Below are 26,782 nucleotides of genomic sequence, written 5' to 3' on the forward strand. Positions count from 1 at the left end.
TTACAAATAGGAAACCAAAGCCTAAAGAAGAAAAGTAATGAAGGTGTATACAGTGAATGGACCCTCCAGATGGAAGTGTAATAAAAGCAGGTGAAAGGGGAGTGGAAGCTCTTCCTCAGAAGTCACTCACGGTGCTCCATTACAAGCTTGTCTGCCAAAGCAGGGATGGCATCCACCAACTTGCCGAGAAGGGTCAGAGTGGCCAGGCTGCCTCGCATGGAGGGCATGTTACAGAGCTACAAAAAGTGAACATACTCCACTCTATAAATTAGGGTCAGGACAAAGCTCCCACCACAATTTATCTAACCCTATCCACACTAAAGCCCATATTGTACATAATTGGCCTCTTTGGCTAAGCGCCTGTCTGTCTTATTGGACTGGGAAGTTCCAGGAGAGTCCTCTCAGTTGGCAATGTCATAAAGGCAGAATTCTGGCTCAGTGCAAAAAAAAATTATTGTTATTATCATTACTAGAACTACCATTATGGAACACTTATATGGTTGGCACTTTACAGAGAGAGTCAACAGTACATATTTCACCCCTTCTATTGACTAACTGTAGCACCTTAAGAAAGACTCTTAACTCCATTTGTGAGAAATAATAATAGTACCAACTTTACAGAGTTGGTAGGAGGACTGAATGACATATTGCATGAAAAGCACCTAAAACGGTATCTAGCATATAGAAAGTGCTCATAGTGTTAAGTGATATTATCATCATAAATATTGGTATATATACTTATAAATCCAATCTGATATATTAATTACATGCAGATTAATTATAATGACATGATAATTTAATATAATTTATAATTAAATGTTGCTCTTGATGGTATTAAGATAAACATCTGTCTTCCTTTGCAAAAGAAAAAAACTGATTCTGATCCTTCCAAAATTTTAAACAAATTTTAAAAAGCTGCTTGTTTAATTTGTATTATTCACTACACTGTAACAAGCAGGTTAAACATACCCACTCAGTGCTTATCAGTGGTTCTCAACCTTCCTAATGCCGTAACCATTTAATACAGTTCCTCATGTTGTGGTGACCCCCAACCATAAAATTATTTTTGTTGCTACTTCATAACTGTAATTTTGCTACTGTCTTAGGCGACCCCTGTGAAAGGGTCGTTCGACCCCCAAAGAGGTCGCGACCCACAGGTTGAGAACTGCTGCCTTAGATGCTGATAAAAGTACATGCCTTCAGTACAAAACACTGTATACAATTCAAACCAAATAAAAATACTAAGTAAGCCAAGACACAGTGAACATATTTCCTTGATAAATTCATCAAGGAAATCTGTATTGTATTTAGAAGGACATAAAGAATGGCAATGGGATGACTATGCCAGAAAGATAGGGCTTCACCACATGGAGGTGATTGAAAGGAAGCTGCAAAGAGTACTGGAGCAGGATCAGAAGACTCGGGCCCTAGTTCTGGCTCTGCCACGGACTCAATGACCTCAGGCAAGTCCCTTTTCCTTTCTGGATTTTAATCTCCCATCTATCCAAAGAAGGGTTGGCTCAACTCTGATATCTGAGGATTCAGAGGGGTACTCAAGAACTCACAACTAGCCCTGGCCAGTTTGGCTCAGCGGTTAGAGCATCGGCCTGCAGTCCAGAGAGACCCAGGTTCGGTTCCCGCTATGGGCACATATCTCGGTTGCAGTTTGTCCCCGGGCCCTGGTTGGTCTTGCAGGTGGCAGCCACTCGATGTGTCCCTTTCACGTTGATGTTTCTCTCTCTTCTTCTCTTCTCTCTCCCTCCCACTCTATCTGAACAAAAAATAGGGGAAAAAATGTCCTCGGGTTGTTGTAGCTCACTGTCCTTAGAATCCAACTTGTCTTTAAGCTGCCCTAATTAACAACCTCAGAGACAGCAAGATGAACAATGGGAAATGTTATAGAGGGCTTTAGCCCCATAAAAATTAACTAGAGTTTGACCTTCACTGGGAATTTGAAAAGCAACATCCTTCAAGAAAAGGGAGGACACAAACGGCCCCAAGGCCAGAGTGTCCTGCATGCTCTGTAAAGAAACTGATAGGGAGAAACTGAAGCTCCCTTTACCCCATAAAACTGTAACTGTTCAACATGTGTGTATTGCACCTGACTGACCGCTGATATCTGTCTCGAATTTGTTAGTTTTTAAAACTTGGATAATGGAATGAATAGCAGGATAGATGTATGCTGACCCAGTTCACCCAGTTCCCTTTCGCCTCAGCTCCCTCCCCCCTCCGTTCCCTCCTGCTTATCGCTAACTGCCTCCGCTTCTGTACAAGCAGCTTGCTTGCTCTGCTAAACTCTTGAATGACCCCTGCCCTATATAAGCAACCCTCCCCCTGAGCTCGGGGCTGCAGTTCTCCTCTGTGTAGGTTGGCTGCAGTCCCTGCGCAGGTAATAAAACATCCCCAAAAACTGAAAAATGGAGTCTGAGTGTGGTCGATCTCCTGGGTTACAACAGGGTGAGGATAAAAAAAAACAACTCACAACTATTTACTGACCTCTTTGTGGCACTCGTCCAGCAGGCAATGAATGGTCTGCTCTAATTTCAGCTGAGTTGTAAACTGGATAAGGACTGAGTAAACACAATAGCATTACTAATCAGAAGACAACCCAGAGTTTACCTTTTATAGCCCTTCTACTAAAAGTCATTTACTTGTGCTATTTGGTATGAGTATTTTCTGTCTCCCCCATTAAACCATTTGTGCACATCCAAGCCAAAGTATTTCTGGCTTCTTCATTGTTTTATGTCAGTGGTTCACAACTAGGCTGCATATTAGAATCACTTTGGAAGCTTTTAAAAAATACTAATGCCTGCACTGGCTGGTCTTGCTCAGTGGTTAGAATGTTGGCCCGAGGACCTTAGAGCTGCAGGTTTGATTCCCAGTCAAGGGCACATACCTGGGTTGCAGGTTCGATCCCTGGCCCCAGATGGGGTCATACAGGAAGGAGCCAATCGATGTCTCTTTCACATTGTTTCTTTCTCTCTCTCTCTCTCTCTCTCTCTCTCCCCTTCCCTCTCTTCCACTCTATCTACAAATCAATGGAAAAATATCCTCAGGTGAGGACTGACAAAAATAAAAATAATAAACAATCAATGGGAAAATATCCTCTGGTGAGGATTAACAAAAAATAAAATAAAAAATACTAATGCCAAAGACCAATTTAAATCAGACTTCTAGAGAAAGAAACTAAGCATCTGGATTTTTTTTTTTTCTTTTTTAAACATATGGAATGCTTCACGAATTTGCATGTCATCCTTGCGCAAGGGTCATGCTAATCTTCTTTGTATCATTCCAGTCTTAGTATATGTGCTGCCAAAGCGAGCACTCATCTGGATATTCTTAAAGTTCTCCAGGTAAGTCTATTGTGAAACTGAGGTTGAAAACTATTATTTTACATTATCTCTACTTTTTTCCTTCCTCAATATTTGCTCCTTCACATACTAGAAAATAGAATTATGAGAGAGTTCCTTTGCCAATAATTGCCAACAATATTACATCACAACCCCAAACCCACCCTTCTATACAATCATTTGTGATGCTTCTGCTGGTGTTTGGGAGTAGAGAAAAGGCTGGCTCTACACGTGTGGAAAGAGCTGCAATGAAATTCAGCTGCTGCAGTGGGAAGGCTCTGCCACTTCCAGAGTAAAGAAACATTCTAGGATAACACAAAAACGGGAAGAAAGCAGGAGCAAACAGGAAACAGTGAGGAAGGAGCAAGTCCTTCTCCTCTCTCTAGTTTTGCAGTCTCCATCTAGGACCCACCACTTCAGCGAAGTTCTTGGGGTCTGATGAGGGTTCTGAAAACTATGCTGGCACCAACCAGAAGTGAATGGCTTTAGGATTATAGCCCCACTCAAGAGTGGCCTTGAGGAAAATAGTAAAATCACCCCCCCACACACCAGTGGTCAGAACTTCAAGTGATACATTTGTTTGTCCATGTCCTCTAGATTGAGAGATGGTCAGAAGTACATACAGATCATGTTAACTTAGGATCTGTTTGTTACAGTTGCTAGTAGTTACAGCTGCTGTGTGGTTGGATGGTCATGGGCCTAGCAGCAGCCAAGTGGCATCCTCTCCTCAGAGGTCTGAGTTTCATATATGAGGTTCTTCCTCCAAACTTGTGGTTTTAATAATTCCAACATCTCCTTTTGTTTCCCCAGCCCTAGGAGTGGGAGCTGCTTTCTGGAGCTGCTACCTCTGTGAAAACTTGGTGTTCTCTTCGTGTCTTCAGTTTCCTAGTTAATAATTCTTTAAAGTTTTTTTCTGTTCAAATAACTTGTGTGGTTTGTTTCTTGTCTAGACCCTAACTAATACAGTTCTGGCTCTTTCTGCAAGAATTCTCCCATCCCAATGCTCTTGTCTTCTCCTTGAGCTTTTTATAGGTATACCCATGCAGTTCCACGGCTAAGCACCATCTATGTGCAGAAAACTTCCAACCAACCAATATGAATGTAATAAAAACAGTTTTGTACATCTTTGTAACAGCACTCATCAGCTCTCGTTATTTGCCAGCCAATCTCTCCTCCACACTATAAATTCTTAGAAGGCAGGACCATGTCTTATCCACCTAGTATCCCTAGTCTGATACAGTACTTGGCACAGAGTAGGTACTCAAAAAAGAAATGCAGAATTAATGATTGCCAACTAATTGAGTTTTCTTTATCTCTATCTAAAATGAACATTTCTTCCCAGCTGGTGTGGCTCACTGGTTGAGCATTGACCCATACACCAAGGAAAGAAAACGAAACATTTCATCAAGGTCTCAAATAACCTGCAATTCAGGCTGATATCCCCAGCTTCAAATGCTAAGTACACACTATTTCACCTTACCTTCAATACAGAGGTCTGCCATATTCCCATCTTCCACACTGCATAACAGTCCTTGGAGGAGAGAGAGGCAGGAGTGGGATAGTTAATAGTTAAAAGAAAAACAAAAACACACTGTGAAGTCTAAGTCTAGTATCAGCTTTAAGCGATGTCCCAGTTATCCTCAGCACCAAACACCTAGACTTTTAATGACCCACTCTGGCTTTAAAAGGATTAAAAGAGTCTGTGTGGAACAGCATAACAATTGTGTGGTCTGGAGTCTATAACAGACCTGGGGCAAAATTCCAGTTCTGCCAGTTGTTAGTTATGACCTTCCTGAGCCTTAGGGATCATCCTCTCTGCCTTAAAGTACTGTCTTGGCAGTTAAAAGCATGAAAAGCCTCTAGCAGAGAAAGTACTCAGTATGAGTCAGCTCTCATCCTCCCTAAAACGGCTCATTCCAAAGAACAGGATCATGCGGGAGGCAGCCAACTGATGTATGTTTCTCACATCGATGTTTCTCTCTTTCCCTCCCTTTCACTCTATCTAAAAAAAATTCAATGAAAATATATCCTCAGGTGAAGATTAACAAAAAGAAAAAAATGGGAGGAACATCATAATACATCTCATTTTACACATGAAGAAACTAAAGCACAAGAAAGGGGAAATAATTCAATCAGGGTCACAGCCAGGTCAGCAGACTCCAGTCTGGATCTTCTGATCCTGTGCAAAGATCACACAAGACTAGATTTTTTTAAAGGTCACACATTTTCCATATTCATCTTCACACTTTAACTAACCTCTTAGCTGTAATTAGCATATAACGTATAATGTATCTTAGAAAAGTGACCATTTCTTCATCATTATGATAAAACAATTTGCTACTAAGTTAAATTTACATCACAAAAAGTCTAAATTATCTTTCCAAGACCATTTCTCCAAGACCCCCAAAACAAATATGTATGCTATACGTACAAAATTCATGCCAAGTTTCCCTTTTAATCTCACCAAAAAGCATGCTTATGAAGTGGATACAGACTCTCTGATCCTGAGCCACCAGCTGCACAACCAGGGAAGCATGCCTCACGAGGACATCTCGGAAGCAGGACAGCACATGCTTCTTGCGCACCAACTTGGAGTATATGAAGAAAAATATTCAATAGTAACCAAGTCTCAGCCATTCTGAACCCAAACAATTGAAATTATGTATACAATACATAACTGAAGGGATCATCTAATTTATGGTAAGATCATATTCCCTCAAGGGAGTATGGAAAAGGATATTATTCACACACAGGAATCCATGTGTTCATACAGAGAATTATACATGATCTAAGTAATACCCTGTATTTACATAGTACTTTACTGTTCACAAATAACTCTTTTATCTACTTGCTTACTTAAGCCTAACAACTTAGCAAAGCAAGCAGAAACAGGTATCATTATAGCCATTTTGGAAATAAGAAAACTGAGGCTCAGAGACTTTCCCAAGGACTCAAATCAAAGTCTCCAACCAGATCTTATCAAAAGCCAGAGCTTTCTTTTTTTCTTTATTGATTTTTTAGAGAGAGAAAGGGAGAGGGAGAGAGAGACAGAAACATCGATGAGAAAGAACATCGACTGGCGGCCTCCTGCACACCCTGCACCGGGGATTAGGCCCACAACCTGGGCATGTGCCCTGACCGGGAATCAAACCGGCGACCTCTTGGTGCATGGGTTACACTCAACCACTGAGCCACATTGGCTGGGTGCCAAAGCTCTTTCTACTGCAATGGCCCAGCAGAGTGATACAGGGGGACCCTTCATGAACTTTACAGAGGTAGGTAGAGAAAATGCAGCTTTCCATTCAAGACAGACATAAATCTTCACACTCAATTTACCTCCCTATACATGGAACTGAGAAGTAGCTGTGCAAAGTGCTCAAGATAGCAAAAGTTGGGTCAAAATAGGAGTGTGCACACAAGATAAAACAAGAACATGGGTACAACTGACTATATCACCCCTTCAACTGGTGAAGCTAAGAAAAGTGTGTTCCATAAAAGGTAAAGTTGAGCCCTGGCCGGTTTGGTTCAGCAGCTGGAGCGTCGGCCTGCAGACCAGAGAGTCCCAGGTTCGGTTCCCACTAGGGTCATATACAAAAAAAAAAGGTGAAGTTGAATTTTATTGCCTCTAACCTGTGCTGTTGAAAATCTCCTGTTTTCCTTCACTAATTCCTCCTACATAATACATTAAACTAGCCATATAAATGAGTCACTCGAAAAAATCTCAGTGACTCTCCTTCACAATCTCATTAAATCCAAGCTCCCTAGCTTGGATTCAAACTCTTCTAGGAATTGATCTTAACCTGGTTCTGCAATCCCAACTTCCTGTCAAATACTCTAATTACTTCCCCAAACTCATCCTTGCTAATATTTACCTCCTGGGATAAGATTCCCCATCTCTTCTGGTCTAAATCTTATCCATCTTCTCACGCCTAATTCAAATGTTTCCTCCTCTAAAAACCTTTCCTAATATCCCCCCTTATCCCATACAGCACTTGACCAGCCACATCCATCTTTTAAATTCCCAATAATGTGTTCCCTTATTTTCTCCCCTACCTCACAGCCATATTTATCTCTGGATCTCCAACTCATTCACTGTCCAAGTATGACGGCCTCAGCCCTGGCCGGTTTGGCCCAGTGGATGGAGCATTGGCCCGCGGACCAGAGAGTCCCAGGTTCAGTTCCCAATACGGGCATGTACCTCGGTTGCAGTTCGTTCCTAGCCCCAGTTGGGGTCGTGCGGGTGGCAACCAGTGGATGAGTCTCTCTCACATCAATGTTTCTCTCTCTCTCTTCCTCCCTCTCTCCCACTCTATCTGAAGATACATGCAAAAATGTCCTTGGGTGAGGTAAAAAAAAAAAAAGAATGATGGCCCTGGCCAGTTTGGCTCAGTGGTTAGAGCATCGGCCTGCGGTCCAGAGAGACCCGGGTTTGGTTCTCGCTCAGGGCGTGTACCTCAGTTGCAGTTTGTCGCCGGCCCTGGTTGGTCGTGCAGGTGGCAACCACTCGATGTGTCCCTTTCACATCAATGTTTCTCTCTCTCTCTTCCTCTCTCTCCCTCCCACTCTATCTGAACAAAAAATGGAAAGGTGTCCTCGGGTGAGGATAAAAAAAAAAAAAGAATGATGGCCTCAGAACTTCTGGCCTCAGTGATATAGCAGATGTTAACAGCTAGCTCAGCAGTTCTCAGTGTAGTCTGGGGACCATGAGAATGCCTAAAACTCTTTCAGAGGATCCACAAGATCAAAATTATTTTCATATAATATTAAGATGCCAAAGATGCCATTTGCCTTTATCACTCTCATTCTCTCATAAGCTTTCCAAATATCATGCAACTTGTGAGAACAGATTAATGGATATATAAAAATCCAGCTGTCTCCAAATAAGCCAGACATTAAAGACACTTGCAAAAATGTAAAATAAACCTAGTCTTCTCATTGTCTTTTTTGTTTTGGAAAATACATTTTGTTTTTTTTCATCCTCACCTGAGGACATTTTTGGATATTTTGTTCAGATAGAGCGAGAGAGAGAAAGAAACATCGATGTGAAAGGGACACATCAAATGGTTGCCACCACCACGACCCACCCAGGGCCAGGGACAAACTGCAACTGAGGTACATGCCCTTAGTGGGAACCAAACCCGGGTCTCTCTGGACTGCAGGCCAATGCTCTAACCGCTGAGCAAAATTGGCCAGGGCTATAGTTATTTTTTAATATGTTATTTATTTATTTTTTTCAGAGAAAGAGGAAAGGAGATAGATAGGAATATTGATCGGCGGCCTCCTGCACACCCTCTACTGAGAATGGAGCCTGCAACCCCGGCATGTGCCCTGATGGAGAATCAAACCCAGACCTTTCTGTCCATGGGACAACGCTCAATCCACTGAGCCATACCAGCTGGGCATATTTTTTACTTTTTAAATTACAGTACTTATTGCCTGGCCGGTTTGGCTCAGCAGTAGAGCACTGGCCCATGGACCAATGAGTCATGGGTTTGATTCCGGGCAAGGGCACATACCTCAGTTACAATTTGTCCCTTGCCCTGGTTGGGGTCGTGCTAGAGGCAACCAGTCAATGTGTCCCTTTTAAGTCGGTGTTTCTCTCCCTCTCTCTCCCTCCCACTCTATCTAAAGATAAATAGAAAAATATCCTCGGGTGAGGATTATAAAAAAAAATTACAGTACTTATGAACTGTACACTTAAAATGGTAAATTTTAGGTTATTTATTTTTGCCAGAATAAAAAAAAATTATGTTAATATGAAATGGACTTACTATTATTTTTAAATAAATTACTATTTAAAATTTTTGTTTTGACTTCTAATACAGTAATATTAAGTGGCTATAACCCACATAAACAAAAGCTCTTTGGCTCCTCAACATTTTTTTTTATTAATTAATTAATTAATTTATTTATTTATTTTTTGTACGTGCCCCTAGTGGGAAGCGAACCGGGGACTCTCTGGTCCGCAGGCTGACACTCCAACAGCTGAGCCAAACTGGCCAGGGCTAATTTATTTATTTTTTATTAATTAATTTTTGTTACAGATGTTTCTCCTTTTCCCCCCACTGATTTCCCCCTCCCCCGCCCTCCCTGCCCTGTCCCCAGTTTGTTGTCCATGCCCACTGTTCATGCACACATGCATATAAGTTCTGTGGTTTATCTCTCCCCCACCATCCCCTCTTCTGGGGATTGTCAGTCTGTACCCCACTTTTTAAAGTGTAAAGGCACCCTGAGATCAAAATATTGAGAACCACCGGTCCAACCCAATCCCCCATCCAAGGCATGAATTTCCTGCCACCTCCCCTCCCCCGGGAATGAGGGAGAAAAGTGACCTCCCAGCCCGTCCTTGGATGCCTCTGTGGACCACAGTGCAAAGGTGGGTGAGCACCGCGTAACAGGCGGCCACGTTCGCCTAGCTCTCCTAGAAGTCTTCCCCCTTCACCCCACTTGTGCCTCACTGTAGCTTCCACCTGTCGTTCCTGCCACCACAGAGCCCCGGGCGGCCCGGTCCTCCACATTTCCACCCTCCGAAATCGGGCCCACGGGCTCGGAGGGCGACTGAAAGGCGGGGGCCTGAGCTAAGGCCAAGGCCTGGAGAATCAGAGAAAGGGTCGGCCTGTGGCCGGGCAGCAGAGAGGAGGAGAAAGGAAAGCGGCAGGGCGTGCCTGGGAGTCTTGCTGGCGCGCGGGGACAGGCCCACTTGAGGCAGAGCCCGGGGCAGAGCCTAGTTTGGGGCCGGAGGCCTGGGGGGGAACTGGGCTGAAGGCCGCTCTGGCCGCCAAGGGAGCGGGCCTGCTGAGTGGGTAGAATTAACCAGCCAGGTGGGCCCGGTTTAGTCGCGGGGAAGGTGCATCGGGCTCAAGAGAGTTAGTCTGGCGAGGGGCAGCCCTGTCCGGTGAGGGAAGGGGGGTTGGCAGTTCGCACCGACACGCCGGGCTCCGGCAGCAGCTCCAGCACGCAGGCCAGGCAGAGGCGCGGGGGCACGGGCAGCATCCAGCGCGGGTCGTGCCGGTAATGGACCCTCTCGAAGAGCAACGCCGCCTCCTGGTCCATCCCCGGGAGGGACATGCCTGCGGCGGCCTCCCTCACAGCCATCGCTCTGCTCGCACGCCACCGCGGAAGCACGTTTTCCCGCGCAGTTTGGGCGCAAGCGCATTTGAAAGAGCCCGAGCGGCGCAAGAGGGCACTTGGAAGTGTAATGCGCCTGCGCAAGGACTGGAGCGTGCCAACTGAGTCCAAAGATTCCCTCCCAGAGTCTGCAATCTTCGTCGCGTCGAAGGTTGGAAAGCCCTTATAAAGAAGCTGTCATTAGCCCTGGCCGGTTTGGCTCAGCGCTTAGAGCGTCCGCCCAGGGACCAATGAGTCCCAAGTTAGATTCCGGTCAAGGGCGCCCATACCTTGGTTGCAGTTCATCCCCCCCGCCCTGGTCGCCAGTGGATGTGTCTCTCCCACATTAATGTTTTTCTCTCTCCCTCTCTATCTGAAGAGAAACAGAAAAAATATCCTCAGATGAGGATTAAAAAAAAATCAGAAAGCTAAATGGAAGGAAAGGAAGAAGGGAGAAGTGAAAGAAGAGAGCAAAGATAAAAGAGAGAGAAGGAGAAAACCTGAATTAGATTCCCAACTCTAGCCTGGCCCACCGACCCATGCACCAAGAGGTCAGTGGTTCGATTCCGGTCAGGGAACGTGCCCAGGTTGTGGGCCCAGTCCTCAGTAGGGTGCATGCAAGAGGCGGCCAATCCATGTTCTATCTCATCGATGCTTCTATCTCTATCCTTCTCCCTTCCTCTCTCTCTAAAATCAATAAAGAAAAAAAAAAAGTATAAATTCCCAACTCCAGCACTCACTGATATAGTCTCTGTGAATCTGTTTCCATCTGCTGAAGCTATCTACAGTGAAGTATCATAAGATACTCAGAAGTTTCACTTTTTTTGTTTAAGGTAAGAGTTTCTTCCTTTTATATTTTTATTTTTGTAATCCTCATCCGAGGATACTTTTACATTGATTTTCAAACAGAGTGGGAGGAAGAGAGAGAGAGAGAGAAAGAAACACCTATGTGAGAGAGACACAGCGACTGGATGCCACCCGCAGGACCCCATCTGGGGCCGAGGATGAACCTCAACTGAAGTATGTGCCTTTGGCCAGAATCCAACCTGGGACTCTTTGGTTGGCAGGCCTGACCCTCTCACCGCTCAGCCAATTGGGCCAGGGCAGAAGTTTCACTCTTGATTTAAAAAAATAATTAGCCCTGGCCAGTTTGGCTCAGCGGTTAGAGCGTTGGCTGGGGGACCAGAGTTCCGGGTTTGGTTCCCGCTAAGGGCAGGTACCTCGGTTGCAGTTTGTCCCCAGCCCTGGATGGGGTCGTCTGGGTGACAACCGGTTGATGTGTCTCTCTCACATTGATGTTTCTCTCTTTCCCCCTCTCCCCCTCCCGCTCTATCTGAAGATAAATGAAAAATAAAAATAAAATAAAAAAAATAATAATAATTAGCTCCAGGATATCCAGCAGGTGGGCCAGGCAAAGCAACAAGTAATTGTGGTCGGCAGTGGTTGAGAACTGGAGCAGTGGGGTTGGTTTTTCTGTGGAGTCTGTTCATAGGCAGCAGAATCCCAGCCGGGCAGATGCCCAGTGATCAGCCCAGTCATCAGCTCCCTTCCTTGTGACCAAAAGGACATGAATAACAGTTTCCAGTACAGAGCACTAAACCCTTCCCCCAACCAGCTCAGACTGTTTGAGCATTTAAAAAAATTTTTTTAACTTATCTTTATTGTTGAATGTATTACAGATGTTCCTCCTTTTCCCCCTATTGACTCCCTCCTCCCCGCTCCCGCCCCTTTTTGAGCATTTTTGTCTCAATTGCAATTAGCTTGGACTAGAGCAGGACAGAGCCATGATACAAACCTTACTGTGAGGAGCTGAGGAGGGGAACTTTTTTAGGAGACAACATTGGGCTGACCCACAGCCCCCAAACCTTCAAAACCATAGAGTAAAAGTGACTTCTACCCCACCCTCAAAGTATCCCAAACCCCCAAAGGGTGCACTTAGAAAATGTACCAACAAAATCAGAACCCCACAGGTTCCAAGTAACCAACTTTATTAGAGGCTTTAGGGACGAACAGGCCACTCTCATGCCTTCTCTGATGTGTTCTGAGGACAATGGGCCTGCAGCCTATTTTCTAAAGCAATGCCGGAGCAGAAAACCCCTCATGTGTTTCATAAAACCAAACTTTTTTAAAGCTGGTGGATTCCGTGAGGCCCCATTTGGGTTTTCAGGTTCCCCTTGACCCTGGAGGCTTCCCATCTTGGGAAGAATCACACCAGCACAGCGGTGACCTGGTGGATGAAGGTCCGTCTTTGGAGAAGCGTGGACTCCAGTGCTGTCCTGCCTTCCATGTGGGTCACCCACTTTGGGAGGAAGCAGGGTAAGATCAGAACCCCTCAGGCTCAGGTTGGGGGCTGAGTGCTGGAGGTTGGCCAGGTGTAGGGACCAGTATTTCTTGTTCAGAAGGGTCATGCTCAGACTCCCTGGGGCTGAGTGGAGACTCCCTTTGAAGCTGGGGGTGTCTTTGGAACAGGAGGAAGACTGCTGCTTAATCCCTCTGCCCTCCAGGCTTCCTCTACTCCAGTGTGTGGACTGCTGGCATTTGAGTCTGGGGGGCTTAGAGGCCTCCTGGGATGTGCTGTCCTTCCTCCAGTGGTCATGGCCTGCCCTGGAGTATGAGGTTCTCATTCTGCTGGGAGCCCTTTCTGCCATCTGGCAGACTCCTGGCCTGATCATTTTCCTGTCCCTGCTGTTCTCACTGGAAAGCTCTCGGACCCTTTCTTGGGCACACAGGTTCCTAGACTCTACTGCAGGCCTGGCGTTTCTGGGAGCAGGGAGCTTGGCCCTAGGAGGAACTTCTTCCTGGACACCCTGTCTTTCTCTGGGGCCCCTTGGTGGCCTGACTCTCCGAGGTTTTGGGGGATGGATGAAAATGCTCTTGGGCTCTGATCCCTGTGGCCCACGTGTCTCCAGAGCTCTGGCTTGTGTAGAAAGTTTTGAGCTTTTTCTTTCTGGAAGTTGAACCCTCTGGGACTTCCCAGGGGACTTAAGGCCTGGTCTGGAGCCCTGGGTTTCACAAACCTTTTCCTGCTGCCATTGGAGCCACATCTCAGCAAAGGGAAGTTGGCATGGATCTAACATGTTAAAGAACAAATGGGAATCCAGGATCCGCTGGGGGATCCCCCACTTCAAGTGTGCAATCTTCCGCCGCATGAGGGACTCCAGGAGCAATTGTTGGCTCTTCTTAAGGACTGGCCACTTGGGCAGGACAGTGAGAGCAGAAGGAACACTCACCAGAGCTGTGGCAGCTTGGGGGGCTTGGCCACACGAGTCAGAGGAACAGGAAGAGGGTAGGCTCGGGGAAGCAGCCAGAGACTGTGGGTTCTGGAGCTGCCAGACCAGACCAGAGGCCTTCTCTGGATCCACTCTTTTGTCCCTTTGTTGGCTTCTTGGGGTTTTAGGTGGGGCTTGTGGGGAAGCTAGACTGATCCCCACTCTGTGCTTCCTGGCAGGGGCTGTGTTCTGGCTGGCCAAATGCTTTCCCTCCCCACTGGAGAGCAAGAAGAGTTCACCCCCGTGGGGGAGAGGCTTCATCTTAGGGCAGGTAGCAGAGGCCACTGCTTGTTCCTGTTCCATGGCCCCATACCCAGAGCCAGTGAGGACTGGGGGCCCCTCATCCCCAGAACAGTCAACTCGGAGATTGCCTTTAGCAGCATCCCATTCTCTGACCTGGTCCTTGATTCCTCCCCTTGGAACTCCAGTTTCTCCAGCATCCTCAGCTCTGCACTTTCTCTGACTCCCTACATCCCAGATTTCTGCAGCATCCTCATCTCCACCCTCTTTCTGGGACTCTTGCCCTTTTATCTTGATCTCCCCATCAAGTTGACTTCTTAGCTGTTCTTGGTAATCTCCCCCAGAAGCCTGGGTCTCTCTATCCTCAACATCTGTGGACCCTCTCAGGTTTCTCTTCTCTTGTATTTTTGCACCATTTTCCTCTCCAATCTGCTCCTGGTTCTTCCACTCTGATGTACAGGTCTTTCCATTAATTTTACTTTTTAACAGTCTCTGGTTCTCTCCCCTAAGTCTCTGGATCTTTTCACCATCGTCACTTCCAACCTCTTTCTGGTTTCTCTTCTCCAATGTCTGATTTTCTTCATCGTTCTTTCCTCCACTCTGCTCCCAGTTCCTCCACCCTGGTGAATAGTTCTCTCCAATTTCACTATCTAACTGTCCCAGGTTCTCTCTCTCAGGTCTCTGAATCTCTACACCATCCTCAATTCCAGGTTCTCTCTGGTTTCTCTTCTCTGGTGCCTGAATTTCTGTTCCGTTCTCACCTCCCATCTGCTCCTGGTTCTTCCACTCTAATAAATGGGTCTTTCTAACAGTATCACCTCTTAGCTGACTCCAGTTTTCTTCCCCGGGTGTCCAGGTCTCTGTACCATCCTCACCTCCAGCTTCTCTCTGGTTTCTTTTCTCTGGAGCTTGAATTGCCATGCCGTTCTCACCTCCAGCCTGCTCCTCTTTCTTCCATTCTGCTGAATGAGTTTCTCCATCAATTTTACTTGTTAATTCTTCCCAGTTCTCTGTGTCAGATGCCTGAGTATTTGCACCATCCTTGCTTCTGTGTACCTGATTCTTCCATTTTGGCGTGGGACTCTTTCCATTAATTTCATTGTTTAATTGACCCTGGTTTTCTTCCCCAAGTTCCTGGGTCTCTTTGCCGTCTTCACCTTTAACCTCTCTCAAGTTTTCCATTTCTGGCACCTGAATGTCTGTACTAGTTTCATCTCCAAACTGCTCCTCGTTCCTCCTGTTTGGTGGATGGGTGTCTACATGAGTTTCTTGTCCCTGGTTCTCTACCTCAGGTGCCAAGGTATTTATACTATCTTCATCTGTGTCCTTTCTCTGGTATCTCTTCTTTGGTGCCTGAATTTCTGCTCTATGTTCACTTCCAATCTGGTCCTGATTCCCCCAACAAAATATCTCAAATTCTCTGTCAATTTTACTTGCTAATGGTCTCTGGTCTTCCCACCATGGTGTCTGGATCACTACCCAATCCTCCTCTCTTATCTCCCTGAGGTTCTTCCTTCTAGATATGTGGGTTTCCCCTGCACCCTTGCCTTTTCTCAGGCCTTGGCTTCCCCATCCCACTCGAAATTCATGTCTTAGTTGTTTCTGGAACTCTTCTCTAGCTTTCTCACTTCTACCCTGATCCTGCTTCCCCCACCCTGGTGTCTGGGTTTCTGTAGCAGTCTCAATATCAACACATTCCTGTTTTCCCCACCCCAGGGCCTGGATATCTATACCATCCTCTTGTTTTACTTCTCCCAGGTTCCCCTTTCCAGATACTTGGGTTTGTACAACATTCTCACCTCCAACCTGGGTCTGGTTTCTCCTCTCTTCTGCCTGAATTTCTGTACCAGCATCACCTCTAATCTCATCTTGTTTTCTCCACCATGGCTCCTGGCATGCCTCACCATTCTCACTTCTGGCCTGGCTGTGCTTCCCGAATCCTTGGGACTGGGTCTCTCCTTCGCTCTCCCCTCTGGTCGCTTTCTTGTTCTTCTCAAATACCTGAGTCTCTATAGCATCCTCACTTCTACTCCTATCCTGGCTTCCCCACTCTGGTGTTTGGGTCTCTGCATCAATTTTACATCTTAACTGTTCCTGGTTCTCTACTATATGTGCCTGGGTTTCCGGAGGATTCTCACCTCTAGCCTCCTTCTGGCTTCTTCTCTTCCCTAGTTCCTGAATTTTAGCTTTATTCTCAACTCCCAAGTGGTCCTGGTTCTCCCACCCTGCTGTCAGGATCTCTCCATCAGTTTTAGTTATCACTAGTCTCTGGCTTTCCCACTCCAGAACCTTAGTCTCTGCATTGTCCTCCAGCCCAAAGTTTATTGGGAGTTGCCTTTGAGATGTCTCAATCTCCCAAGCATCCTCCTTACTGCTGTCTCTCTGGTTTGCCCACTCTGGAGCCTGGGTCTCTCTAATATCCTCTGTGCTTAGTACCTGGTTTTCCCTCCCTGGTGCCCAGGCCTCTTCTGGACAGTCCCAGGACTTCCAGGTGGGTATTCCCACTTGTTGGTTGGAAAAAAAAGGCAGGAATTCTCTGGAGCAGAACTGTGGCCTCTGAGATAAAGGAGGGTTTGGGAGAACAGTGGCTAAAGTCATGGAGGTGGGATGGGACCTCATGCTGACAACAGGCTCCAATGGCACCAACTTTTCCTGGGAGTGGACCAGCGGTTTTTCCATCCTTTGATGATATTTGTTCAGGTCAGGGAGCAGTGGCTTGCAAAGCAGGTGAGTGTGCTCATCACTAAAACACCAGGGTACCTGCCGTACATCCCAAGAACTGTCCTGAGGGAACATACAGGTGCTTGAAAAGGAGGTGGTGCAAAAGGCAGGCTCAGAAGGGGTATGGCAGTCCCGAGGTGGGCACTGACATGAGTGCTGCCAAGAGAGCGGGTATTTTGCCCCTGATTCCTGGAGGTTCCTCCAGGATTCCCATCTCTTCTTTTGTGCCCACTGTTGAACATGAGCATCTAGGCCCCTGAACGTGCCAGGACTGAAGAATAATTTAGGGGTCAGTCCAAAACAAGTATCATGTCTCATGGAGGGCATTGCCCACTTCTGTGGTGGCATCTGTAAGTAAGAACAGAGAAACAAAATCCTTGCACACATTGTCTCATCTAATCCTCACAGATCAGAATTGTAATCCCCATTATCCAGATGAGGATTCTGGGGCTCAGGAACAGAGATACCATTTCCCTGAGGGCAAACAGTAGTCATTCATTTAAGAAAGATAAAACATTTACTCCACACCCAACCGGTGTGGCTCAGTGGTTGAGCATCAACCCATGCACCAAGAGGTCACCGGTTCAATTTCCGGTCAGGGCACATGCCCAGGTTGTGGGCCCGATCCCCAGTGGAAGGCATGCAGGAGGCGGCCAATCAATGTTTCTATCTCTCTCTCCTTCTCCCTTCCTCTCTCTCTAAAATCAATAAAGAAAAAAAAAAAATCAGCATACCTGTGACTGCAAACTTCTGGGCTGCTGGTAATGGTCCATTTCTTAACCTGGTTGCTGCACATGGGTGTGTTCGGTTTGTGAAAATTAATTGACCTATACACTTACATTCTGTGTATGTATATTATCCTTGGGTTAAAATAAAATAAAAGAAAAAGAAAAAAGAAAGAAGAAGGTCATTCTATTCTGTTGGCTTCATGGAGCCCTGACGGTGACTGGGTGAGAGAGGGGGAAACCAGGCGGAAGGCAGTGCCTATGGTCCAGAAGACACATGGGAATTTTGCCCAGGTAGGTGTGATGAGGTTCTGAGAGGTGCTCAGATTTGAGATATGCTATGCAAGTAGAGCCCATAAGACTTGCAGATGGATTGAATATGTGGGGTGAAAAGAGAGGAGTCCAGGGTGACTGCTGGGTTTGGGGCAGGATGATGTTCTCCCTGACCAGTCTGAATTCCCCAGTATGAGTCATTTCTGTACATAGGCCATAGAATAGGGTCATCATAACAAGTGACCGAAACAATCATGGTGCTAAGGGAAGGAGGTGTTTGGGGCCCCTCACCTTGCTGGGGTGTATCCTGGTGATCTGGTGCCAATAGCGCCGGACCTGCCAGATCAGAAAGAGGCAGAGAACAAGCAGGTTGCCACAGCACCGAGGGTCCCTGCAGCTGTGATCCTTGGAGAGCAGGCCCCTCACTGGCTCCCACTCAGGGCCCTGGAATGGCCCCACCACGGCGCAGGTGCCCAGCAGTGGCAGCAACATGAAAAAGCTTAGGTTAGGCAGGTGGTGTTAGGGAGTTGGAAGGCAGGACTGGTATGGCTATCCCAGCCAGATTGGGGTGGGGTAACCCATGCCTCATAGCACCCCTGTCACTGAGACCACCTCACAAAGGAGCCTGATGCTCCAGCTTCAACTTCAGTTGCTGAACCTGACACCTGAACTGGCTCACATGCCTGCACTTAGTGCAGGTAAGGGCATCACTGGGGAACTACCCAAAAAGAATTAAGAGGAAGAAGAGCTCTGGCCAGTTTGTCTCAATGGTTGGAGCGTCAGCCTGCAGACCAGAGAGTCCCGGGTCCTGTTCCTGCTAGGGACATGTACAAAAAAAAGAGGAAGAAGAATTTGTTTTAAACAACCTGTCCTCTGGAGTGAAGAGATTAAATTCCCCTATGGATGATGGGTGATGTAACCTATAGTCTGCTTTTTTTTAAAATATGCTTTTATTGATTTTTTTAGAGAGAGAGAAAGGGAGTCAGAGATAGTAACATTGATGTGAGAAACGTCAGTCAGCTGCCTCCTGCACGCCCTCCACCGGGGATCAAGCCCAAAACCCGGGCATGTGCCCTGACCAGAAATTGAACTGGGACCTCTCAGTCCATGGGACAACTCTCAATCCACTGAACCACACCAGCTGGGCAATAGTCTGCTTATTTTTTTCTTCCTATTGAATACTTTTATCCTTTTGTCCATGTCTATTCATTATCAAACACTTAATGAACATTGTCTTGAACATGTATATTCTTATTTGACCATCCAGAATTACTTTTCCCATCTCAGGATCAGTGTTAGTGGGAGAATGAATGCTACCCTGAATAATGCTATTGTCTTTCACCTAAAGGTTATATTCAGAATATTGAACAATAGAGCAGGCAGGTATATCAGCCAATTAGAATGGGCCAGGCCTTCATCCTTTAATAATTGGGTTATAAGTGACCCCTGAGGCCTGGAAGAGGGGCATCACCTATTTACTAACCATTTGGGAAGTGTTTCTCTATTTTAAGAACCCAATATGGCCAGTTTTGCTCAGTGGCTAGAGCATCGGCCCATGGACCAATGAGTTGTGGTTCATACTTCAGTTGTGGTTCATCCCTGGCCCTGGTCAAGGTCCATGTGGGAGGTAGCCAGTCGATGTGTCCCTCTCATGTCGATGTTTCTCTTTCCCTTTCTCTCCCTCTCTCTCCCTCACACTCTATCTGAAGATAAATAATAAAATATCCTCAGGCCCAGCCAGTGTGGCTCAGTGGTTGAGCGTCGACCCATGCACCAAGAGGTCACTGGTTAGATTCCTGGTCAGGGCGCCCTGGCCAGTTTGGCTCAGCGGTTGAGCGTTGGCCTGCGGACCAGAGAGTCCCAGGTTCAGTTCCCACTAAGGGCACATACCACAAAAGGGGGTGGGAGATTCCTTGTCAGGGCACATGCCCAGGTTGTGGGCTAAATCCCCAGTAGGGGGCAAGCAGGAGGGGCCAATCGATGTTCTCTCTCATCGATGTTGCTATGTTTCTCTCTCTCTCCCTTCTCCTCTCTCTAAAATCAATAAAGAAAAAAAAAATTTTTTTTAAATATCCTCAGGTGAGGATAAAAAAAAAACAAAACTCAATATGTCTCACAATGTATCCTAGCTAGCTGTCACCCAACCTTATACCTGACACTCTTTCATAGACCCAAGACAGCCAAGATAGTGGAAGAGTGACCTAAGTTTGGCCAAATGGGCTCTCTCTGCCGGGGCTCTAAATATCAAGAACAAAGATTCAAAGTAGGAATAGGAAGCTGGTGATAAAAAGAAAAGCAGCTCAAGACTTCCGGTCAAGATGGTGGCATAGGTAAAGGCGATATCACCTCCTCTCACAACCACATCAAAATTACAGCTAAACTATAAAACAACCATCATTCAGAACCACCTGAATTCGAGCTGAATGGAAGTCCTACAACTACGAAATTAAAGAATAAGCCATATCAAGACTGGTAGGTGGGGCAGAGGCACAGACAGGCTGGTCCCACACCCACAAGTGGAAGATAAAAATCAAGAGGTTACCTTGGCTGTGAAGGTCCTCCCTGAGGAGTAAGGGGTCCCAGTCCCATACCAGGAACCCCAGCTCAGGGGTCCAGTGCCAGGAAGAGAAGTCCCCATAACTTATGGCTGTAAAACCAGCAGGAATTGAGGCTGAGGGAGGCTGAGGCTTCTAGAGTCAGGCAGTTCTTCTTAAAGGGCCCAATCATGGACTTTCTTAGACTTGCTTCCTCTGGGCTCCAGCCAGGGTAGGCACCTTGAAAGGCACCAGAGACATATAGGGAAGAACTGAACTGTTTGGCATTATGGGAAGAGCTACAGAGGCAGCTTTCTCCCAGACTGACATGCTGGCAGAGACCACTGTTCATTTGGTGAGACCTTCCCCCACCCGGCAGCAGACAACCACCATATCTGGGACTCCAGCAACCTGGCTCACACTGTTTGCCCCACCCTGGTGATTCCCTGAGGCCCTTCCTCCCAACTTTTGGGCCCACCCAAGCTGTTTCCAAAGGCTTTATCATAGGAATGGCCTGTCTGGGCTCATGCTTCAGATTGTCCTAAAATCTCTCAAACAAGCAGCATCTGGCCTCAGTGAGCCTTGGTTCACAGCTTGGCCTGGGCACGTCCAAGCTTAGCACAAGGAGCAGCTATCTGCAGATAGCTTTGTAGCTTATGTCTGGTGTCCCTGGGTAGAACACAGGCCATGGCTGACCTTGGCCTGAGCCTCCTGGGAGGTCCAAGAGTCAATACACTCAGTGGACAGCTTCAGACCACATCAAAGCACCACTACCCAATCACCTCCACAAGTGACAACTCAAGGGGTGGGTTCAGTGGGTTCTGAAGCACTGCTGAAGTAAGTCTTGCTCTGTGTGGTGGGCTGCTGCACAGCTGATCCTCCAAGGTGGTCAGAGGTTGGTGGTCAGTGGTCATAGCCAGTTTTTACAGCTGATCAGCCTGAGTAAATCCCTCCCATTGATGTGCCAACAAAAATCAAGACTCAATTACAACAGAAGGGTGTACAGTCCACACAGGGGGTGCACCTTGAAAGCACAGCTGGGGTGATCAGAAAGGCTGTCCATCAGACCCTATAGAACACCTACTACAATAGGCCACCCTACCAAGCCTAGGAGACATAGCAGGTCTACCTAATACATAAGAAACACACACAGGAAGGCAGCCAACATGAGGAGACAAAGTAACATGTCCCAAATGAAAGAACAGAACAAAACTCCAGGAAAAGAACTAAACAAAATGGAGATAAGCAATTTAACAGATGCAGAGTTCAAAACACTGGTTATAAGGATGCTCAAGGAACTTAATGAGGATCTCAAGAGCATAATAAAGGACTAGTCACAAATTAAGAATACACAGTCAGAAGTGAAAAATGCATTCACTGAAATAAAGAATAATTCACAGAGAATCAATAGTAGAGTGGGTGAAGCTGAGATGCAAACCATTGATTTGAAATATCAGGAAACAAAAAATATCCACCTAGCACAGCAAAAAGAAAAAGGAATAATAAAAAAAAAAAATTAGGCCCTGGCCGGTTTGGCTCAGCGGTTAGAGCGTCGGCCTGCGGTCCTGAGAGACCCGGGTTTGGTTCCCGCTAAGGGCACATACCTCGGTTGCAGTTTGTCCCCGGCCCTGGTTGGGTTGTGCGGGTGGCAGCCACTCGATGTGTTCCTTTCACATCGATGTTTCTCTCTCTCTCTGTTCCTCTCTCTCCCTCCCACTCTACCTGAACAAAAAATGGAAAAATGTCCTCGGGTGAGGATAAAAAAAAAAAAATTAGGATAGTGTAAGGAGCCTCTGGGACAACTTCAGGCATACCAACATTCACATCATGGGGGTGCCAGAAGGGGAAAAGTGAGAACAAGAAATTGAAACCCTATTTGAAAAAATAATGACAGAAAACTTCCCTAACTTGCTGAAGGAAACAGACTTACAAGTCCAGAAAGCACAGAGAGTCCCAAACAAGAAGAGCCCAGAAACAACCATCAAAATGGAAAGGGAACCTACTGTATGGGAAAGCATAATTGACAATGATACATCAGATAAGGGGTTAATTTCCAAAATATATAGAGTGCTCATACAACTCAACAAAAGGAAGACAAAGAACCCAATTAAAAATGGGCAGAGGAACTAAATAGACACCTCTCCAAACAAGACATACAAATGGCTAAGAGACATATGAAGAAATGCTCAACATCACTAATCATCAGAGAGATGCAAGTTAAAACAACAAAGAGGTATCACTCACACCTGTAAGAATGGCCGCCATCAACAAATCATCAAACAACAAGTGTTGGGGAAGGTGTGAGGAAAAGGGGACTCTAGTACACTGCTGGTGGGAATGCCAACTGGTGCAGAACTCAAAAAATTAAAAATTGAGCCCTGGCTGGTTTGGCTCAGCGGTTAGAGCGTCCACCTGCGGTCTGGAGAGGCCCGGTTCGGTTCCCGCTAAGGGCATGTACCTCGGTTGCAGTTTGTCCCCGGCCCTGGTTGGTCGTGCGGGTGGCAGCCACTCGATGTGTCCCTTTCACATCGATGTTTCCCTCTCTCTCTCTCCCTCCCACTCTGTCTGTACAAAAAATGGAAAAATGTCCTCGGATGAGGATTAAAAAAAAATAATAATAAAAATTGAATTGTCATTTGACCCAGTGATCCCACTTCTAGGAATATACCCCAAGAAGCCTGAAACACCAATCAGAAAGAATATATGTACTCCCATGTTCACAGCAGCACTATTTACAATAGCTAAGATCTGGAAACAGCCCAAGTGTCCATCAGTAGACACATGGATAAAAAAAGCTGTGGTACATATACACAATGGAGTACTATGCAGTTGTAAGAAAGATCTCTTATCCTTTGAGACAACACAGAGGGACCTGGAGAGTATTATTATACTAAGTAAAACAAGCCAAGCAGAGAAAGACAAATATCACATGATCTCACTTATTTGTGGAATATAATGAACATAACAGTCTGAGGAACAGGGTGGACCCAGAGACGTGGAAGTGGGTTACAGACTGACAACCCTCAGAAGGGGGGGGGGGAAACCACAGAACTTATATGCATGTATACATAACTGATGGACATGGACAACAAAGCTGGGGACGGGGTGGAGGGCATGGGGAGAGGGTGTCAATGGAGAAAAGAGGAGAAACATCTGTAACGAAAATAAATTAACAACAACAACAAAAAGAACCCAAAGAGGCCCACACCAAGACACATCATCATCAAAATGCAAAAGGTTAGCCCAGCCTGTGGGTTCAGGGTTGAGCGTCAACCCATGCACCAAGAGGTCACCGGTTCAATTCCTGGTCAGGGCACATGCCCAGGTTGTGGGCCAGATCCCCAATGGGGGCATGCAAGAGGTGGCCAATTGATGTTCTCTCTCATCGATGTTTCTATCTCTCTCTCCTTCTTCCTTCCTCTCTCTCTATAATCAATAAAGAAAAAAAAATTTTTTTTTAATGCAAAAGGTTAAAGACAAAGAGAGAATCTTAAAAGCACCAAGAGAAAAGCAATTAGTCACCTATATGGGAGCTCCCATAAGACTGTCAGCTGATTTCTCAAAAGAAACTTTGCAGGCCAGAAAGGAGTGGCAAGAAATATTCAAAGTGATGAAAAGCAAGGATCTACAACCAAGATTACTCTATCCTGCAAAGATATCATTTAGAATTAATGGACATATAAAGAGCTTCCCAGCCCTGCCCGGTTTTGCTCAGTGGTTACAGCATTAGCCTGCAGACTGAAGAGTCACGGGTCAAGGGCATGTACCTCAGTTGCAGGTTTGATCTCCAGCCACTGTTAGGGTCGTGCAGGAGGCAGCCAATCGATGTGTTTCTCTCACGTCAATGTTTCTCTCCCTCTCCCTCCCTCCCTCCTATTCTATCTAAAAAGCAATGGAAACCTGGCCCGTGTTGCTCAGTGGTTGAGCGTTGGCCTATGCACCAAGTCAGGGCACATACCCAGGTTGTGGACCAAATCCCCAGTAGGGGGCATGCAGGAGGTGGCCAATTGATGTTCTCTCTCATCGATGTTTTTATCTCTCTCTCCCTCTCCCTTCCTCTCTCTCTAAAATGAATAAAGAAAAAAAAAATTTTTTTTATCCTCACCCGAGGACATTTTTCCATTCTGTGTTCACGTAGAGTGGGAGGGGGAGAGAGAGAGAGAAACATCGATGTGAAAGGGATACATCGAGTCGCTGCCACGGCATGACCAACCAGGGCCAGGGACAAACTGCAACCAAGGTACGCACCCTTAGCAGGAACCGAACCCGGGTCTCTTGGGACCACAGGCCAATGCTCTAACCACTGAGCCAAACTGGCCAGGGCAAAAATTTTAAAAATAAAAAGCAATGGAACAATATCTTCAGGTGAGGATTAAAATAAATAAATAATGAAATAAAATAAAGAACTTTAGATAACGCTAAAGAAGTTAATCACCACCAAACCAATATTATATAAAATGTTGAAGGGTCTTTTTGAAGAAGATAAAAAATATCAACAATAAAATGGCAATAAATACATATCTATCAACAATTGAATTTACAAACAAAATGAACCAACAGAACAGAAACAGACTCATAGATACAGAGAACTTTTTGTTGGTTGCCAGATGGGAGGACAGTTGGAGGAATGGGCAATAAAAGGTAAAAGGATCAAGAAGTGCAAATTGATTGTTAGACTGATGATCCTTAGAGGGGAGAGGTGGGGCGAGATAAACCAAAGAATTTATGTGCGTATATGCATAACCAGTGGACACAGACAATAGTGTGCGGAAGGCAGGAGGGGATCAAAGAGGGAGGAAAGGAGGACGCCTGGAATACTTTCAACAATAAAAATAAATTTTTTTAAAAAGCAGCTCATGGCAGCTAGGAACTGACTCAGCTCTATCAATTAGGCCTTGATGTCAGGAACTGGCCTGACACTCATAGTTGGGCCTTGGTATTCTGCTAAACATAAACAATTTCATAGAACATCAATATCAGACAAAGCCACTATAACTACGATAATCAAGACAAAATAAGACCACTCTTTAATCATGTCTGAACATAGATAAAAACATGAACATTTTTGAAACTGCAAAAATAACCAAACACCCTCTTATCCTGGCCAATATGAGTAACTGCTATTTCTTTACCAATTACAGCTTTAGACTCACTTCATTTATTCCATTTTTAGATAAAATGTATTATGATACATTAGATACTTCCTGACAGCATCTAATCTAGAGCAAATGTTACTTCCTTGAGCCCTCCTTAAAATCACCTAACACAAGCCCAAATCCTATATTAAATCTTTTCTAACACCCTCTTATTGAGAAGTCCCACAGTTCCTCATGGTATGTAGTCTCCCTTTTTGCAACAAGTAATAACACTATAGGTGTGTGATTAGTGGTCTTTAGCTGAAGGACATTGACAGTGGAGTTATAGGGCTGGTCCTGTTCTCACAATCAGCTCCCCTTGAACCTCTGGGCTCCACCACAGAATAGTTTCCCAAACTCCTTTTTGGTTGTTTGCCACCAAAGATCACTAAGTGAAACAAGTTCTCCCTTTGGGCAGACATAGTGCCAGAAGATAGATATCCACAGCATTCAAGGCAGCTCCAAGTTCTACTCTCATAGAGCTCTGTGTAGTTGGAAAAGTAGACACTGAATAAAGACGAGTGCTACAAAGGGCAAGTACAAGGGGCTTGTGGATCCACCTAATAGGGGCAATTATACCTGGTCTGGGTGATCAGGGAGTCTTCACTGAAGAGGTGATGAACAGGAGTTAGCTAAGCAAAACTGTGGAACACATCATTCCCAACAGAGGTTGATAAAAGGGACTGGATAGATTGGGGTGTGCTCAGGGTGAAAAAAGGAGGTGGGTGGGGCTGTAACATGAAAATGAGACAGGGAGTACGAAGAGGTGTCTAATAAGCCATGGCAAGGATTTAGGTTTTTAAGCACAGACATGTGGTAAAAGACAAATTCCTAAGACAAGTTGATCCTGATCATATGTCAACATTTATTAACTTACTAGCAAGGGAAACAGCAAGATAAAAAAGGGTGGGCTAGTTCTGAAAGAACATGGAAATTGAGTAATTATATAGTTGGGAAACAATTAATTAGGTAAACTGTACTGTCCCATTACTTTTGGTCATAAAAACGTCAAATCCCTATCAGTCATTACTGAGGAGATCTGGGATATGATGCCAGGTAGGCCAAATAACAATAAAATCTTGTTATAAAAGACACCAAAACACAAATAATAAGGACACATTTATTAAATTGGAATAAAAAGGTTTCATTCCCCTACCAGTGGTGGGTGATAGGTCCAATTAATACAGTAACAGGAAACAGGATCCAAGACAGGTGAGGAGCAGAGTCCAAATCACAGGTTCTGCTCTTAAATAGGAGCCATCAATAGACATTTCTTAATTTGGAGACAAATTTTGTTCTTTGATAGTTATATATGATTTGCATTAGGTGAAGTTTGATGGGGGGATTTTTGATGTAATAAATATTCAGTCCTGAAGCCAGTTGAAGCCCAATGACACATCTCATCTCAAGCAGAGCAACCAGATTGGA

The 26,782-nt window shown here is 45.6% G+C and overlaps 2 protein-coding genes and 1 non-coding gene across 3 annotated transcripts in view; all 3 read right to left on the reverse strand.

Annotated features, from left to right (window-relative positions):
• Window positions 1-10,451, reverse strand: part of MEI1 (meiotic double-stranded break formation protein 1) — an 85,065-nt gene extending 74,614 nt beyond the window's left edge. Inside the window, exons 1-5 of the mRNA XM_036252179.1 lie at window positions 10,275-10,451; window positions 5,815-5,938; window positions 4,831-4,881; window positions 2,497-2,570; window positions 131-236 (exon numbers count right to left, since the gene is read on the reverse strand). Of these exons, the coding sequence (XP_036108072.1) occupies window positions 131-236; window positions 2,497-2,570; window positions 4,831-4,881; window positions 5,815-5,938; window positions 10,275-10,445 (526 nt within the window). The 5' untranslated portion in view covers window positions 10,446-10,451. The remainder of the gene's footprint in view (window positions 1-130; window positions 237-2,496; window positions 2,571-4,830; window positions 4,882-5,814; window positions 5,939-10,274) is intronic.
• On the reverse strand, window positions 3,219-3,325 carry LOC118624778. The gene has a single exon (XR_004958450.1). It is a non-coding gene; the product is annotated as a U6 spliceosomal RNA (small nuclear RNA).
• A 2,069-nt stretch (window positions 10,452-12,520) lies between the features above and the next one.
• Window positions 12,521-17,074, reverse strand: LOC118623267. Its single transcript, XM_036250762.1, has 3 exons — window positions 16,048-17,074; window positions 14,899-15,936; window positions 12,521-14,727 (listed from the first exon to the last, which is right to left on the reverse strand). Exons 1-3 carry the CDS (start codon window positions 17,072-17,074, stop codon window positions 12,521-12,523), a joined length of 4,272 nt encoding a protein of 1,423 aa, XP_036106655.1.
• Between the last annotated feature and the right edge of the window lie 9,708 nt (window positions 17,075-26,782).

This window comes from Molossus molossus, unplaced genomic scaffold (genome assembly GCF_014108415.1).
Source record: "Molossus molossus isolate mMolMol1 unplaced genomic scaffold, mMolMol1.p scaffold_m16_p_10, whole genome shotgun sequence".
Lineage (NCBI taxonomy): Eukaryota > Metazoa > Chordata > Mammalia > Chiroptera > Molossidae > Molossus > Molossus molossus.